This window comes from Acomys russatus, chromosome 2 (assembly GCF_903995435.1).
Source record: "Acomys russatus chromosome 2, mAcoRus1.1, whole genome shotgun sequence".
NCBI classification, from domain to species: domain Eukaryota; kingdom Metazoa; phylum Chordata; class Mammalia; order Rodentia; family Muridae; genus Acomys; species Acomys russatus.
The window spans coordinates 101,727,343-101,746,026 of NC_067138.1; the positions used below are offsets into that span (position 1 = coordinate 101,727,343).

At 40.6% G+C, this 18,684-nt stretch overlaps 1 protein-coding gene and 1 pseudogene across 1 annotated transcript in view; both read right to left on the bottom strand.

Moving 5' to 3' along the window:
* The window catches only part of LOC127205228 (cytochrome P450 2J3), a 32,125-nt gene extending 25,629 nt beyond the window's left edge, over positions 1 to 6,496 (bottom strand). Inside the window, exons 1-4 of the mRNA XM_051164423.1 lie at positions 6,236 to 6,496; positions 4,478 to 4,640; positions 2,890 to 3,039; positions 2,265 to 2,425 (exon numbers count right to left, since the gene is read on the bottom strand). Of these exons, the coding sequence (XP_051020380.1) occupies positions 2,265 to 2,425; positions 2,890 to 3,039; positions 4,478 to 4,640; positions 6,236 to 6,445 (684 nt within the window). The 5' untranslated portion in view covers positions 6,446 to 6,496. The remainder of the gene's footprint in view (positions 1 to 2,264; positions 2,426 to 2,889; positions 3,040 to 4,477; positions 4,641 to 6,235) is intronic.
* Positions 6,497 to 8,613: 2,117 nt separating this feature from the next.
* Positions 8,614 to 18,117, bottom strand: LOC127198882 (RRP15-like protein; annotated as a pseudogene).
* Between the last annotated feature and the right edge of the window lie 567 nt (positions 18,118 to 18,684).

The window sequence follows — 18,684 nt, forward strand, 5'->3', positions numbered from 1 at the left end:
TTTTCTTTCCTTCTTTTCTTTTTTGCACTTTATGTCCTCTTTATATCTTGAGTTTAATCTCATTAGTTTTTTAAAATAATATTTACATTAAAAGTTTTTAATTGCTGTTCTTACATTTACTTTTGAACTTTTTTGTTCAAATCTATTTTTTGTTCCCACTACCCCCATTTTACCCTGTGGATAACATTCTTTCCCTCCCTCACTTTCTTTTTTTTCTTTAAATTATTTCTCCTTATTTTTGTCCCCTCCCCTTTTCTGTTTCCTTCAGGTATGTCATTGATTTATTATTTTAACACTAGATTAAATAATTTTTTAAACTTCAGAGCATATTCAGTAGTTTTGACATTGTTTCAATTCTTTGGCCATTGGTGATACATTAAGTGCTATAAGTGAATTTATGTGTGTTTTTCTATTTTGCAAGATACAGAGGTGTTGCTGCTAAATCAGTTTGTTTCCTTCTCACAGAGGGGGTACCATGGATCAAACTTTGAAGACTAAGCAGCTCTATTAGAAGATCCTCTTTTTAAAAAAAATCCAGAAATGAAGCTGGATGTGGTAGGGCATGCCTTCAACCCCAGCACTCAGGGAGGCAGAGGCAAGCAGATCTCTGCAAGTGTGAGGCCAGCCTGTTCTACCAACTGAGTGCAGGACAGCCAAGGCTATATAAAGAAACTCTGCTTGAAAAACCAACCAACAAAAACAAAACAAAAATTCTAGAAAGGAGCTCTAAACCAACAACTAAAAAAAAACACCTGTAACATAAAAACATAAGAAATATCTAAACTCAAGGCAGCAGGGCCCCTGTGTTTATAGGTGAGGAAGTTAGAAGGGAGATCTTCAGAAGGGAGGAAAAGAAGAGAGGAAGAGATCTTAAGGGGGTGAAAATACAATCACTATAATGGAGTACACTTGATAAGAAAGCAAACAGGGAGAACGGGAGCCTGCAGGATTTCGAAGAGGAAACAAGTAAAATTATAATGACACATGTATGATGACATCATGAAGACACTTACTGACATTTATGTTAATCTAAAGGAAAACCACTTTAAAACTATAAGTGGACAGAGCTCCATTGTACAACAGATAAGTCTCTATTTTGATGTCTGTATTTCGATGAAAGAATTTTAGCCCATTCGATACTATAACCAGCCTAGTTATAATAGAAATGTCTGTAATTTGCTCCATGACTCCAGGTCAGAGGCAGCAGTAGCAGGGTATGTATGTAAGTGACATGTGACTGGATGTGTGCGTGCTGACACTTGTTGGAGCTGAGTCACCCATGCACTGTGGTTCATAATTATGTATTTCCTGCTGTCACGTTACCTTTCAGTTTTCAAAATTAAAGTTCCCTTTTCTTAACCAAAACAGGTAAAACATTTTAATAATGGAATATAATTGATGCCAGGACAAATAGTCCATTTAACACATAATCTAAATACATACAAATGTGTATAATGCCTCACATATATTTATACCAAAGTAACAGGAAGACTTCTAAGAAACAGGGGTGGGTAACCCTAAGAATTAGTTTTTCTTTAAAACTACCTTTCATACATAGGAATATGGCTGAGATACCAGCAAGCTGTAGAAAATGTTTGGGAGACTGTAAAGATTGAAGGAATGAGAATTTGGACATAGACTTCCCAGCTAGGGGTGAAGTTTGAAGACCAAACTTTATGTTATGGTATTATAAGATTCACAGCATCAAGTATTAATTGCAGTTAAAAACAGGAACCAGTTTTGAGCTTTTAGTTATCTTTTATGTACAGATGCAAATTCAAAAAGGATAAGTGACTAGGTTCAGATAGACACTTGCACCAGAATGTCCATTGCAACGGTATTAACAACCTCACAAGTCTGGAACCGAGCCGGAAGTCCTACCATGACGAAACAATTGCTAGCAAAAGGTCACCTATTTTGCCAACCTTAGACTCAGTTAATGAAAAACAGAGTGCACTGGGGAATGTCAAAGAAGATGAGCTGGAGACAGAGTTATTCAACAACAACGACAACAGTAGTCACACATACATGGGCACCCTGAAAATGTTGGTACTTCATTTAAGTACTAGAAATTCTTTTTTTTCATGGAGGAGTTTTGCATAGTATCAAAACACTGAAATTAACAGAGATTTGAATACATTTATGTTAAACTCAACTCTACATCAAAGCATCAAAAGCCCTAAAATACAAAAGGATGGGCCTGTCTGTTTAAATTAGTCGCACTCTAATACTTTCCCCAAGACATGAGAAGGTCGAGCACTTACCTGGCACATAAGTGTTGACTCCATGCACATGGCCTCGTCCAGTAGCCTCAACATCTCCTGAAACCGGCTGTCATGGTACTCAAAGCGCTCCCCGAAGGTGACGGAGCAAATGATATTGGAAACTGCATTGTTGATACTGAAGTGAGGGTCAAAAGGCTGTCCTGGAGGTGGGGGCAGGGAGAGCTGGGTCATTTAAAGATATTTATGTTTATATTTTCTATAAAGAATAAAAAATTGTCTAGCTGCCCCTGCCTCAGCCCAATATTGGAGAATGCAGATAATAAAATAACAGGGGTCTGGTCCAGAAATGGGCTGACATGAACTGATTTCTGTCAATGGTTGTAAAGTCAGATTAGATGACCAGGATTTAAATTCAACAAAGTGTTTAATAACTCATTTTGTTTGCTGTGTTACAGCCTTCTAGGTCACGGCCAGAGTTATAAGTTCACTGTTCAGTATTCAGTGCGTAACCCAGAGCAGGTCAGTCAGGGTTATAAGTTCATTGTTCACTCCCCAGTGTCCAGCACAGTGCAGGGCCCAGGACAAGGACTCAGGCACTTAGTAGGAATCTGTCCAATGAATGTAGGGGCCACAGCCCCCTGCACCCGCCCTGTGAAATGCTCACCTCCCTCCTCTGCGATGGCCTCCACAAGGTACTGGGCTTCCTCCCGTATGCACTGCTCTAAGCCCTTCTTCCCCAACCCAAAGTTCCTCAGCGTCATCAGGGCGAACCTTCTTTGCTCCCTCCATGTCTGGCCACTGGAGAAGATCAACCCTGGAGAGCAGAGATTCAGCATTGTGGCACTGTGTATTTTGTCTAAAATTACCTGACAAAATGGAAGGGCACACGTGTGATGGGATGGAGATGGGTCAATAAGGCAGCTGTTTCGAAAGGCAATCCCAAACTGCTCACTTACATCATGCAAGTTAGCACACCTTCTGTAGTATGTGATTTTGTACTTTCAGAAATTCCACATACTTATCAACAATCCCAGGCCCATGCCACCTGATGCAGAAGCTGGGACACAGGGATAGAGCATACTTTATAAAAAATACATATATGGTTAGTAGATAGCAACTTTCTCCCCTCATCTCAGTCTCTCCAGTTCCTCAGTCCACATGCTGATCACAGGAGTCTAATAGCTCATGTTAAACCAGATAACAGGAACGAAATCAAGGATAAGATAAGACACACAAGGTAAAAAAAGGTTTAGAGAAGAAGTTGTAGGCAAGGCATACAGTAAAGAATGAGTAAATGACTCAAGAAGGTAGAAAGGTGCCCCCCACACAGAAAACCTAGGGTCAAGCAAGAAGAGCATTCTGGTGAACTCAGCATCCACCAACTATCATGGACGGCATATGCATCACCATCTTCTGTCAATTATTTAGCTTTCAGAGAAATCCTCAAATCTTTATTTTATTAATTAAATGTTTTTTATTTTTACATATACCTTTACATTATTACACATGTATACAAAAAAACCTACCTCTAGTAAGAAGAACCATGACACAATCAAGAATTATATAAATGAGACATTCTTATTGTTTTGGCTATTTGTAATTGACAGCCTTGAAGAAAACATCTTTCCTATCTTGGTATATCCAAAATGCTGAATATAAATCAATCTTCACATCCTGTCATTATCAACTTAAAACATCTATCTCGACCTAAAAACATCTAAATCGTTTTCATATAAACCTTAGCCTCCACCATCCCCTTGAAACTGATTAATACACTAGAAGTCAATGTCAACTTTATGATTGCTACTTTTGAAATGATAATAATAAATATTCACACCAGCCTGTTACAGTGTTGGCCAGAGAGTCAAAGACCCCTGGTGACATCACTTCACTGATGCTGTGAGGAGCTACAACAAGATGAGCTTCCGCAAGAAGAAGCCGACCCACATCTATTCTACTGAGGGTTGGAGTGGGAAGACACGAGCGAGACCACGGTGTCTCTGGCTGGACTTACTATTAACACATCAGGAGTTAGTTTACAGGACACGTGCCTTCTCCCGAGTCTAGCGGGGCAGCACTGTTAGTCCTCCGATGAGCGCTTTCATTTTGCAAATGTGGCACACTGCTTCCTTTCCAGGTGACAGTGCGTGATGGGGTTGGTTTATGGGAGCGCTGACAAGTTATTACAGACAGGAACCTTTAACATAGCACAGAAGTTAAAATACACCCCACACATTTCTCAAGGTACTTACCATTTTTCTTAAAGAGATGGTCTCGGAGAGGAGTAACCGGGCGATTCAGAATGTTTTGCTCCATTTGGGTAAAGACTTCTTTGATTAAGGGCAAGCCAGTTACAACCACTGAAGGGATGTTAGCAAAATCCAGGTTTAAAATATTGCCATATTTCTTCACAAACTGGAAAACATGTCAGTAGTCACACTTGAGTGAGCCCATGTCTGTATGTCCAGATATGGCAGGCGAGCGTGCAGCCAATGTGATAAATGTTGTGATGTCTGCAAGGAAGTGTTTTTAGGTATGCAGCTACCCTGTGTCCCTAGGGGGAAGGCATGAGGATTTGTGTAGCAACAAATAAGCAAATTCTCTAACTTGAAGTATCCTGAACTCTGATGAAGGCCGAGAAAACAGTCTATATGACAGCCCAAAGGCCAAGGAAGGTCTGTGTGCTTTTGGTGTAGCTTTATAAACATCCCTGTTTATCCAGAAAATAATGCTCTCACCTTCTGCTCGGGGCAGAATACTCCTGTGCAGTGAATGTTACTAACAGTGAGAGAAGTGTGGGTGTTTGTGAGTGGAGAAGGCATTTTGAAGTGATGGGAATGTTTCTTCTCCTTCTTCTTCTTCTTCTTCTTCTTCTTCTTCTTCTTCTTCTTCTTCTTCTTCTTCTTCTTCTTCTTCTTCTTCTGTATACGGCTAGAATTTCCTCAAAAATTCTCATTCATGTATTCAGTCAATAAGCTGAATGAGCATTCGTGTGTCCCTAGACCAGGTTACAAGGGCATAAGTGTTTCAAAAGAGTCAGCATTTCTAGTTAATTGGGAGCATCCTGGAGGCCAGTGAAGGTGGAGTACTATGGGCCTAAACTGTCGACGGCTGAACATGTGTCTTTAAGGGCTACTGTACCAGGCATGGACTTATTAATAAATTAAAATATTTTCTCAGCCAGATCAGGGTTCAGAACAGACTGAAACTGCTTGGATTGTGTTGTGAAGCCCCGTATTATAAAAGAGTCAATTATTTGTGTGAAAGCCCGGTTAAGAAATAAGCCAAAAGAAACAAACACCGTTTTATAAAAAATAGTTTTGGCAGCAGACTGCCAGTGGAGCATCTTTCTCTAGAGTTGATAAAAGTCAGTAGGGGAGCAGTCAGCAAGGACGGAGAAGGAGCAAATGAGGCTCAAGAAGACGAGTAATGGAACTAATATGTACACAGGTCAAGAAGAGAGCACACTCCTTGGGGGGGGGGGGAGAAACTAGACAGGTGCTCTAACCAACCTCTGGGGCACCCCATGTCTTAAACCAGCAAGACATTTTAAAAAATATATTTTATTAATTTATTCATATTACATCTCAATTGTTATCCCATCTCTTATATCCTCCCATTCCTTCCTCCCTCCCATTTTCCCCTTACTCCCCCTCCCCTATGACTGTGACTGAGGGGGACCTCCTCCCCCTGTATATGCTCATAGGGTATCAAGTCTCTTCTTGGTAGCCCAGCAAGACATTTTTTTATGAAGATAAATTATTATGTCATCAAATCCACCTTGACATACTTAGAGGAATTTAAATCAGACACAGTATGTTTTCTGACCGTAAAATCACGCTGGGAATCTTCCATCAACAGATAAGAAGAAAATCTCAAACTCTTTAGAATCTGAACATCTCATCTCTAACTTAGCAGGCTGTCAGCGTTCAGTTCACAGCCTGATCACCCCGTTCCCGATGGCAATATTCCGACCAAGTACACAGCCTGGCACCCTTGCCTCTTCCTACCTGCTGAAGGGTTAGGTGGGGCTGCTTAAAGCCCAAATGGAATAGGCAGCCCACTAAGGGCAGGCGCGGCGGCCCTGGCGGGTAGTTCTTGACGCGCCGGTTTGCCAGGTAATCAGCCAGGAACAGGAAGGTGACAGCAGCCAGCAGCAGAGTCCGGAGATGGAGCGCTGCCCAGATGAAGGCCACCAGGGAGTCCGCTGCGGCGAGCATGGCTGGTACCAGAGCAGGCCCTTCCGGGGAATGTGAATTTGAGTTGGGGTAGGTCCTGAAGGTCACTGCTTGTAGCTCCCAGCAGCGGCCAGCCCCTTGTTTAAACCATGCTAGTCCCCACAGTGCTCCGCCCTCCCCCGCCCCCGGTCCCGCCCCACTCCCGCCCCTGCAGACTCCTCAGCCCATCCCTGTTCACTTTCCCTTCTTTGACATGACTTCTTCTGAGTTACCTGATCCCAGTCTTCTTGATGCTGGTGGTAGGTCCTCTTCCCAAGTTACAGGTGTGGTCCTCAGGCTCTGGAGCCAATCCCTGTGAAGGTGGTGGGGTGGATTCCAGGAAGAAGCCATTTGAAAATGTCTGGACTGGCTAAGAGCCTAGCTCATTCAAGAAGTCTTTTCCAGTGGTTCTCAGTGAATTGTATGCAGATCAGAGAACATCAAGTGTACCTGAAGTCCTGTTTTATAAACAAATTTTAACCACTGACTGCAATCTTCAGAAACAAGAAAGGCAGTAGCACTCAATGTTTCTGTGCTGTACACCAGGGAGCACTCTAGTCTCTTTATAAGTGCTATGCATGGTTAATAGGTAAACCCACAGATTCTTTTCTTTCTTTCTTTTTTCTTTGTGACAGAAGAATTTTAATGTGTTTAAGAATCCACAGAGTAAAGGTAACAAAAGTAGGCTATTTACAACACCCATCTCCAGCATGCACCTAGCAGTGGGTGTGGTGGTGCACACCTCTAGTCTCCAGATCTGGGAAGCTGAGGCATGATGATGCACATCTCTCTGGTACCTCAGAGGTCTGACTCAAGAATTAAATATAGATGTGCTCGCTCACCTTAGACCCATCCTCATACGAACCGGCTCTGCTTAAATATTCTGTAATCAAGACACCATGACTAAAACCCAGAAGACATGTCCACACGGCAAAATTATGTCATGACCTCTCTCATGAGTGACACTTTGTTCCAGAGGCAGCTTGACTTAATGATGGAATAAAATCGCTTCTGAGCATGGAAATCTGTGCGCATTCTCTTCCTTCCTTGTGTTTTCAGAGCTGGGCTCAGCTTCCTGACGTAAAATGAAGGGCTATAAACACAATCCACACTCCAGGACAGTCTGCTCTCCACAGGAAGTCACGCCCTCGATTCCATCCCCCAAATGTGAGCTTCAGAAAACTGGAAACACTTAGTATGACCCAAAAACAGCCAACAGAAGACAACAAGTATTGATTTTTATTCACGAGAGTCGAACTCTTGCAGATTGTACAGGTTTCCCCAGAACACTGCTGTGTGTTGACTCTGTTGAAATGCTGACCTGTGCTAAGCAGTGTCTCGATTACTCGACATTCCTGTGTTACTATGGAGGACACTTGTTCACAGACATTTAGAGTAAAATGACAAAAACAGCAGCCACGTAATTTAATACAACACTTCGGTTGCAAAGTGAGATAAAGACAAATCCTCCTTTGGACCTGCTCTATAATAAGCACACAGCACTGTGGGTGGGTCCTCTGCCCTCTGAGAGAGAGCAAACTCCACTCAGGGGCTGACTCACCAGTCGTCCATCCTGCTCCAGCACAGGGCAGGTGAGGCAGATGCAAGTGTGCGCATGGGTAGTAGCAGGGCTCAGTTTATGGAAAGATGGAGAGACATGGGTCCTTCTCAAAAGAAAACCCGTCATGTGAGTACCTAGGTCCCTCACAAACTTTGTAACCTGAGCCAAGTTTCATAGAAATCTTGGGTGGATACTAGACAGCTTTATCAGTGTTTCTAAAATTCAAATAAAAAAAATTACAACTTGAAATGTTATTATATAGGTTTTTCTTAAACACTTATCAACACAAACAAATGACACCAACTATCCCTCCCTCCCCACCACAGATCTCTGGATCTGAGTGGGAAAGCAGAGAGCTCTTAACACCAAATTCAGTTCATTATAACTGGGACCGCACTTCAGAAAGAGTGGTGCGTGATCAGAATGTGTCTGAAGGAAAGAGAAATGCACATCTTACTGGAAAGAGAAATGCGCATCTTACTGGAAAGAGAAATGCGCATCTTACTGGAAAGAGAAATGCACATCTTACTGCTCAAGATCACATATTTCTTTGTACAAATATCTTGAGGGAAATGGCTTACAGTTACATAAGGGTTAAAATACAACTTAGCTACACTCTGCACATACAGAGGAGCACTGCAGCCCATGTCCTCAGGAAGTCATGGCATTTAGCAGATGGCCTCAGTGATGCTCGAGGGGAGCTGGCTGCTCTGTCACTGGCTGACCCCGCCCTGCAGCCAGCAGGCTCATCGCTGTCCTTGTCCCAGGCCTTCATCCTGGGCCCCCATGGTGAAATCATCTCGCAGGGTCTTCCACCCTGGGCCCTCTTCTGACTTCACTTCAGTCTGTCTGGCTTTGGGGTTCTTCCCAGCAAGACTGTCCTCATTAGTACCATGAAGAACGCTGATGAAGTCCTCACTGGAAATGGTTGACTTCAGCTTGGCTGGCTTCCTGATGGAGCCTCCTGCCTCCTCAGCCTTTTCACCAAAATTCCTTTGGCATTTCTGAACAGCATTGAATAGCTGCACCTCACCCCTCGCCTCAGTCCTCTGAAGGTTCCTCTCTGCCTCTGTCTTTGACAATATCTGGCTCACTCTGCAGGTGGTCTCTCTCTCCTGCTTCTTATCAGCTGCTTCCTCTTCTCCACCGTCTCCTGCTTCTCCTTCTCCTCCTCCTTCTCCAGCCCTTTGCTTTTGTGAGGATGGCGAGTTTGCTTTTAGGCGTCTTTTTGTTAAGGATTTTGGCCATGGCATCTGCCCAGCCTGAATTAGTGCCAGCACTGGGTTCTGCAGCGTCTTCATTTCCTTCCTCAGAGGATTCAACATTGTCCTCACTGTTAGCTTTACAGCTCCATCATCTGACTGGTCCATCTCTGAATCACAGCTTCCTACTGACCCTTGTCCGTCTGAAGGGTCTTTGAGCTCCTCTTCCAGCTTCGACACTACAGCCTTGGTGACCATTCTAGTCCTTCTCTTCTTCTTCAGGGAATGCTTCAGCTTTTCCCAGGTACGGTAGCTATTTAGACTTGCTGGAACTGTTCATCCCACAGATTCTGATTTAATATTCATGGCAGGAACACCCTGAACTTGATTTTTTTCCCTTTGTAGTGTTAGGGACTTGAACTTGGCCCTTGAACATGTTTAGCAACTTTTCTGTCATCAGTTTGTTTTCTCTCTCCCTCCCTTCCTGTCTCCCTTCCTCCCTTCCTCTCTTCCTCCCAGTAACTCTAAAGGTTGGTATATAATTTAATGGATTTCATTTAGCACTTTTACACACACACATACACACACAAACACACACAGACTAATACATACAAATACACACAGACGTACACAGATACACAGACACACACACACACACATACAAACACACACAGTTACACGGACACACACACAGATACACACACACACACACACAGACACACACACATAGACACAGAGACAGACACAGAGACACACACATACAAACACATAGAGACACACACACATACACACAGACAGACACAGAGAGACACACACACACAACCCTATCTCCCTGAGAAGACTGCCTTGCCAGGTGCTGTAATGGAAGAGGGTCAATACAGAAGGAGAGAGAGGAACAAGGGACAAATACCAACAAGGATATCTAATAAAACCTTAACGATTTATATTATTTTACATTTACCACAATGAAATACCTACAATAGATATGCACATTGATACCTACAATAGGTATGTACATTGTATCTACATTGATATCTATATGTGCATCTACATCTACCTCTCTATCTGCATAAATTAAATGAAGTCATGCCACTTGGATAACAATGCTCATCAAAAGAAATGAAGAGTATCTATCAGAAGCCCTAGTACCAAGCATTAGAAACTATTTGAATTGTTGGACAGGGTAGTTTGAATGACTCTGAAACCAATATAGGCTCTTGCTGCTGTCCTTGGTTGCCTCCCAGTGGAGGGTAAGTCTGTATTGTTGAAGACATGACACATTTCAGACACATGGCTTGAATGTTTTGAGTTGGATCTAAGCATAAAAAACAAATCTCCTCCCTGTGGTCTAGCTTTCATAGTATCAGAGATTATAATGTAATCTGACAAGGAAAAAAAGCAATCAGTAGCCCTATGTAGTTGTGACACCTATGAACTATACCAATGACCAGCATTGCACGAGACCCTTAAAAGTAGAATACTGTAGTGGCACTCAATATTTGGTGGTAACCAACAGGTGTCTAATTGGAGTTAAGGACTACTTAATAGAAGGAAAATTATGCTTAGTACCAAAATTGGGAGGGAGTGTCTGCAATACCATGGCCAGCAGATGATCCCTGTGAGGCAAGAAAGAAATATGGTTCAACACAACTAAGTAGCTAGTGTTGTTTCAAGCTTCTAGAGTCTGACACTGAACAGTTTGTTTTAGGCATACTTAAGTAGAGTACAATTTTGGAAAGGTTTTCTGGTAGCAATTTACTCAATTTGGTATTCATATTAAAGTTTAAGGCATGACTACATTGACACTCTTTTGCAAAGTACATGTGACTTCTTCCATATAGATGAATTTGAAAGCTCAAGGGCTTAGCAGGGGATGTGGTGTTGTCTGAGTCCTACAGATAGCACACAGGTTATCAAGCTATGAAGTACATGTGATATCTCTCATAAAGATGGGATATTTTGACTGAGAAATAGTGCTTAAGATTGAGGTCTAGTAAGCAAAAGTCTGGGATAAACACAACAGTCTGGGGGAGGCAGGTATGGGTTGGCTGAACAGATAAAACAGGTCACCAGGCTATTAACTACACCCACAGTCAGCCTTCTAGGTAGAATACATCTCTCTCTCTCTCTTTTTTAAGAGATAACCCTGCATGTTTAACATTCCTGGCTTGTTGAGTTCTTATCTGCAAGTTTAAGGCCCTCATATCCTCTACATCTGCAGATCTCCTATGCTCAGGCCATGCCCAGTGTGGTGCACAGTCTCCTTCTGCTGCCTTCGGATCAACACGTGGAACTCTCACCTCCTTCAGAAGCGTGTCTGCCTGGATGCGCCACTCTTCTCACCTTGGTGATAGTGAACCAAACCCCTAAAATTGTAAGCCAGCACAAATAAGTAGTTTTCTTTATAATAGTTGCCTTGGAAATGATGTCTCTTCACAGCATTGAAACCCTAACTAAGAGACACAGTAATCATGCTTGGTATTTGCAATAAAAGAGCTATTGATTGTGGCTGCAACCATTATAGTGTCCAATAGAAGCAAAAATCATCACAATTTTGAAAGAGATTCTATTCATCAATTGCAAAGATTTCCTGAGCCAAATGAACATAATACAGTCTATCCCAATTAACCATTTATAACTCACAAGAAGGGCAATATAAACAATATTTTCTCAAAAGCAAAAACAAAACAACATCTATCAATAAAAATATCTATCCAAAGGCAGTTAGTAGCTTCCTGGGAAGGGGGTGGTGGTGGTGATCTGACTAGAAGTGGAATTGCAATAAGGAGAGATTTGAGCACATTTAAAGGATACACAATGTGATGAAAAAAAAAAACCCCTTCATTGACAGGAATATTAGGGGAAGCACTATGAATATGGATGGGGTAGATTTTATTTTGTCCCTTTTTATTTGTGCATAGTTCATGTGAATTACTCCTATGCCAAATACAATTCTTTTTAAGAGTGAAGGAATAGACGAATATCCTCTGATACAAAAATATTGCTCTTGTTTATTGCCATGTGCAAAATAATGCCAGAGGTTAGTTTTTAAACCATTAGCAATAGCTAGCACCATTTAAGACACAATAATATGAACTTTAGTAACCAACATATCAAGTATTCTCTAAACAACTATGGTTTCCACTATGGAAGGTTTCTAAATAGTGCTTAATTGTGCTAAGACCCTTATTTTATTTGGACTTATCAGTTAGATTAATCTAACTGAAATATTTTCCATTTATGAGACTAAATATTTGTACATCTTTTCTCTAGATAACTGGTTTCAGTGGATAAAAACCTTTCTTATGGCAAAGCAACATCATATTTTCTCCTCTTACAGATTTGCCTTTTATCCACTCTAACAAAAGGCATTTGGATTTTGTATTTGCAAACTGAAATTAACATGGAATACAGTCAGTAAATACAGCAGCATCATTTGGGAATGAGCTTGCTGTTTCACCAAATTCTCAGCTTGATGAGTCAGAGCCTTGATGTTGACTCAAGTCATTGTGTTGCTCTTCATCTTCGGGTGTCTCTTTTTGATGGGTTTGTCATCTGTCTTTAGACACTTCATTTTTCTCGTTGTTTTCTCAGTTGCTGTCCTGGTCAGGCACATCAAAATGGGAGTCATCTACTTTGCTCAGTTTGGAAAGAAAAATTATAACTTCACCCTGATGGTAAAAGAACATCAGTGCCCCCCACCCTCCACTGAATGGTTTCTACTTCTTTCCACTTAACATATGTCTGTGTCTCCCTTAGGGCAATTTTTCTGTGCAGCATCAGTAGCATTAATGTTTAAAGTGAAAACATACAAAGTTAGCATTGCTACATGTAGCATAGTATATGGGAATTTGGGTGGGTGTGTATATACATCAGTTTTATTTTTAAATTTTTTTGTTTAAGTGTTTGATTGTGACATTCCACAATAGCTTAATACTGTGGATGGTACAGGATTCCAGTAACATGAATAATGCTCCATAAACTGTAGTATTTTGTGTTTGTTAGTATAAGCTGGACTATTACCGTTTTTAATTTTGATGAGAGTTCTAGGAAGAAAATGTATAAAGAGTTTTTTGACAAAGCCAACTTTCACATGTGGCAAAATGGTATTTTCCTGCAAATCCCAGAATGCCATGCCATGCCTGGGGCCATGCTGTGCAGTTGACTACTTAGGGCAAGGCCCTGTATTCCTGTAGTGTATTCCAGCACAGATCTCCACACACCTGATAGTAGAGACGGCCTCGGACACACAGCTGTAGTTTAGATGTCAAGCTGATGTCCATTAATTTCCAATTATGCCTCAGAAGCCTGGGATGCTGTGTAAGATAATGTCTTTTATAAAGAATGGGCTCTCACAAGCCTTCTCTCTGGTCATTTTCATCAAAGTCTGATCATTTATGTCAGACTAAGATCAAGCACAAAACTAAAAAACAAAAAAAAAAGTATTCATTTAATTACCAGTGCTCATTAACTTCTAAATATTTAAACTTAAGGCTAGGATCTAGGGCCTTTAACATTCTGGACAATTTTAATTTTGAGCTTATGAAAACTCTCCTATTAGGTGACAGGATATTCAGAAGTTCATGAGAAATACTCGCAGAGAATTCAGAAGTAGAAAACAATTGAGTTTCCCAATGCAAGTGTGAAATTACATACCTAGCTGATCCTGTAAACAACACAAAATGCTAGCTTTATCAAAGCATGACAGCTCCACAAAAGAAGAATCTTTGGGAAGTGTTTGGTTTTTACTACATTTTGCAGACAGTCTGATGTAATAAATTCTCAGGCTGCACTAAAAATAATTTGAGGCAAAAATGTCCAATAATTTAAATGCTATTCTGGTCTCCAAAGGAATTACATTTCAATACCTCGACCACAGTATTATCCAGAAGAATACTTTAAACAAACTTTGCATTTCAATTTGCTCCTATTTTCCTTCTTAAACCCATATCAAGCATTTTACATTGTTATTTTTGTTATGTTATACTAAAATATAAATTAAAAATGAAATTTTAGTAATAATAAGTACAAAGGAATCTGGGTGGTTTGGGTTCTCAGTGCCTGAAAGGTCTGAAATGAAATAGTGTATACTTTTTATGTAAAAGATGAGATAAAATTTTTATTTTGCTAACACAGCACTGGATGTTTGTACACTCGGACTAGGATCAGCAGCAGATAATTCATTGTACCAACCCTTCATAGCTACTTTCTACGGGCAACAGCCACAGCATTCCTGGCCTTCATTCTCAGCAGGATTTTCCTGCTGTGTTCCCTACATATGGAGGTGCCAGCAGCTCATTATCTCTGTCATGTTGCAATAGGATTAGATTTATTTATTTTTATTAACTTTTTTTAAAACTAATGCAACTCAACTGAAGGCGCACACTGAGCTCCCTCTTCCTGGTCCCCCATCTTCTCATTTCTGTCTTTTCCTTCTAGTTCTGTCTCCAGGCTACTCATGCCCCATCCGTCCTAACTTCCTGTTAACGATTTCATCTTTGAGGGTCTCATCCCAAATGTTTACATGCTTTTATTACACTCCTTTGACACTCACAAACCTTCTGCAACATTCCTTTTCTCTCAAGTTTGTTCCTTTCCATTCTCAATGTGTTTCTATCATCATGTGCTAATTTATACACAAGAACAGCTAAAACATGCAATGGCTGAAAAATATCTAATAAAAGCTGATTAAATACATCAAGTTTAGACTGTTGCTGAGCTGGCAAGGAGGAGAGGGTACAATCATTTTTCTGTAGCATGTGGAAGTTGTATATGAAGATACATTCTTTGACCTTTTGAAGAACCATCTGGAAAAGCACTAAAAGCAATGTCTATTGAGGTTCTCAGATGTAATTTTAGACAACACCCATGTGGTAACTTCAAAAAATCTTAAAAGGGGGATTTTTGGATAATGCTTATCTATGGACCCTGAGTAACGTGCTAATGCAAGCTGCCAATTATTGTCAATGTGAAACAAATCATCCACCTGTATTTTATTTAGTGGTATAATTATTTCCAAAGGCTCTTTACCAGGAAGTTGTCTAAGACATGCCCTTCCCAACATAATCAAGTCTGTAATTTCTTATAAAGAAGTACTTATAGGTCACTGTGAAGAAATTTGACATGGATAAATTTCTGTATTATTATTATGTTGTTGACATATAATTCCAGTAGGTGATTGAAAGGAAGGATAAGTAATTGATAAAGAAGTAAGGAACTAATTCTACCCATTTAGCAGTAGCATTATTTGATAAGCCAATAGCACATTCTTCTTCAAGTATTATATTTCTTAAAGAATTTGACTGAAAGTCACCTCAGTAGTGATAGGAAGTGAAGAGTATACCCAATTGACATGGCCGCAAAATTTAAATGTTGCTCTTTTAGTTTATTTATCATGAAAGTTAAGTAGTCATTTAAGTATTGGCTTGATGAACCAGGGGGAAAATGTCATATTTATAATGAATGATCAATAACTCCAGAAGCTTCTAAAATGATTGACAGGATTTTATTTTTTCATGGGGTTCCTTCCATATTTGCCTCTATGTATATCAACCAGGATATTATGGGTCTTATTTCACCTTCTCTGTTCTAAGAACTATAAGCTCCTCCATAAATTTAGATTTTGATAAAATGTTCCCCAGCTCATAAGTGATTTGCCCAGAGACAGCTTGGAGATAATAGTTGTCTAGGAACGGTATACAAGGTTTTCTTTTACTTTTCATCCTCTTATATTTTCTCAGTTACCTTTATCCTGTGCCTTCCAATGTAAGCAGGCTCCAGTGTCTTAAGAGTCCATGTCAGTTCTTCTAGGTCTCCTTTCTCCTTGCTTCTCTGATATAACAGTCTAGGGACAGTGCAGATCTGGAGGCTGACTTGGGAGAGCCTGAGGCCCATTCTGAACTTCATGCTCAGCTTTGCAGTGATTAGCGGCTTGAAGGTAAATTTTTTTGCATAAGAGCAGAGAAGAAAGTGAACAGCTTAGACCTGGGCAGCTGTTCTCCCAGACAAGTTCTCTTTCCTGCGGGATGAAACAGGTGAGTCACTTTCACTGTTCTTGTTAGTGTTTCTATGAATCTTAAGTTTCTTTCAAGTCTGGAATTTACCCTAACTTTTCTGTTCAACTGCTTAGTTATATCTGTCATCTTCCTGTGTTTCTGAGAACACAGAATACGGAAACCCCAAATTACAAGTCAAATGCCTTCATGAGCAGGAGGTTGTTGGTTAGAGCAGAGTATAGGATGGTACCAATGGGAGTCCAAAGGTGACTGAGAAAGCCAACAACTTTCAAAACTCAGTTAACAAACATCATTGACACAACAGACCATGGTTCAGTGGCAAAATTATCAACGCTTTTCAACCCATAAAAGGAAATACAAACAGGTGTGTCAGCAAAGTGTGCCTAAAGTAAAGGTCATTTTTTTTCTTATGCCCACGGAATTCTTTCACCTTTATTGATATTGGTGGCTATTCTATCTTCAGTGTGCTCTGATCAGTGAATTGAGAGGAGGAAATCAAGACACAGAATAGGCCTGAGCCATGGGTGAGTGTATAAGTGCTATTATTTGCCTGGCCTATCTTAGGGATGGAGTAGACCAAGTCCCCAGTGATACAAAGGCTGGAATTGTCCTCCAGCTAGGCTAGGTAATGCAGGTGGGAAGAGAAATGACCCTTCCTCAAGAATTCCTTAACATTCTTCATACTTTTTTGGAGTTGTAACAAACTGGCTCTAAAATTTCTCTGAAGTCACTACTTATTTGCTTTCATGAACATTAGGGGAAGATTAGGTCCTCAGACATACAGACAAAAAAAAAAACCTTATTTTTTTTTAATTCCAGGAGGCAATGGTTTCAAGATCCCATGGGATATTGTCCTTGTAGGAAACGGTGAGAGAAATTGTCCCAATCATGTTCACAAAGCCTCCTTGTTAGAAGACCTTAAGGTGAAAGAGAGGGTTTACGAAGACCAAGGATCAAACCTCTGAATTCCTCTTTGCCAATGGTCACTTGCCAGAGAGGAAGCGAGCTTCCTTTTCAACATGATCTCTTTATAGGGAAGAAGGTGTTTATCAGTTTGAGGTAGCTGGCCTTCATTTTCAGCCGTGTATTTTCCAGCACTTGGTTGCCCCAAGTTTATTGTAGGAAGTTAGACCCTTTCCTCAATAAGCTAATAATAAGTGATAAATATCAGCGTCAGTTTGATATTACTTGATCATTAAAGTAAATTTTCATGTACTCATAACCTTGTAAAGTTTAAAGAAATTTTAGGATGGCCTTTTAAATCAAGTGCTTTATCTCTTACTTGATTTTAAAGGGAAAGCCAGTACACAGTGTCTTAGTTGAAGAGTCACCTGGTTTGGTTTGTTTGGTTTGCTTTGGTTCATGGAGGCCATGGAGACACCACTAGCCAATGTCCATTCTACAGATATGAGGGTCAACAGAGGGAAAATGTCCTTCATGCTTCCAAGCAGAGCAACAGTCAAAACAGGCCTTTGATTTATCTGCAGATAGACGCCTTGGCTGTTAGATTCAATCGTATGGGATGAGATGCCAAACTTTTAGCTTCTTCTGTACCCTTATGACCTGAAACAAAGGCCTGACAGCTTTATATAAAGGTCGAGATGGCCTTCAATTCCACTAGTTACACCTCTGCCACCCCTCAGACTTCCAGGTGTTGCCTGGTCAGAGAAACAGGATGGTTTTACTCCAAACTGTGGAGAAGACAACTTATTCATTGTTCACCTGACCAGTCCTAAGGTAGGGGAAGAGGACTCCACTCCAGTTCACAAAAGGCCCTTTAACTCCCAGACCTCCTAGCGAGGACGGACTTAATTTCCCACAGTCCCCTCTATTCTTTGAAGAACACGTTCTCTCAGTGCAGCCTCGGTGGGTTCCCCTGGACGCTCTGGCAGTCATCGTGTTACGTCAGCTTCCAAGCTGTTTCCCCTTGTGTTTGACCATGTTAACCAACATTGCAGAATCTCCCATGAATTTATGCTTTCATCTTGCTCTCTACTTTCCCTAGTTCATTGAGGAAATAATATTATTTTTTATGGGCAAAGCTGTCCAGTAACTGTGAGTCATGATAACGTTGTGTCATAATTTATGCTAGTGTGTCCCATAAGTGGGTAACATGTCTGCACTCCTTTCACTGTTATCCAAGTCTATGCTGACTAGTCTTTATGTCAATTTGATAGAATCTAGAGTCAGTTAACAAGAAGAAATCTCAACTGAGAAAATACTCTCACGAATTTCACTTGTTAGCATGTCTGTTACATATTCTTAATAAGTAATTTACAAAACAAGGGATTCCTAACATCAAAGTTATTATCTAAATTACTAAATTATTATTATCTAAATGCTCCAAATTATTTTCTTCTTTTCAACTGCTTATATCATATATTTTGTTGCATGATAGAAATACCTGATTCAATCTACATCTGGATCATCATCAAAACACAAAATACACTTGTGAATTGCCTC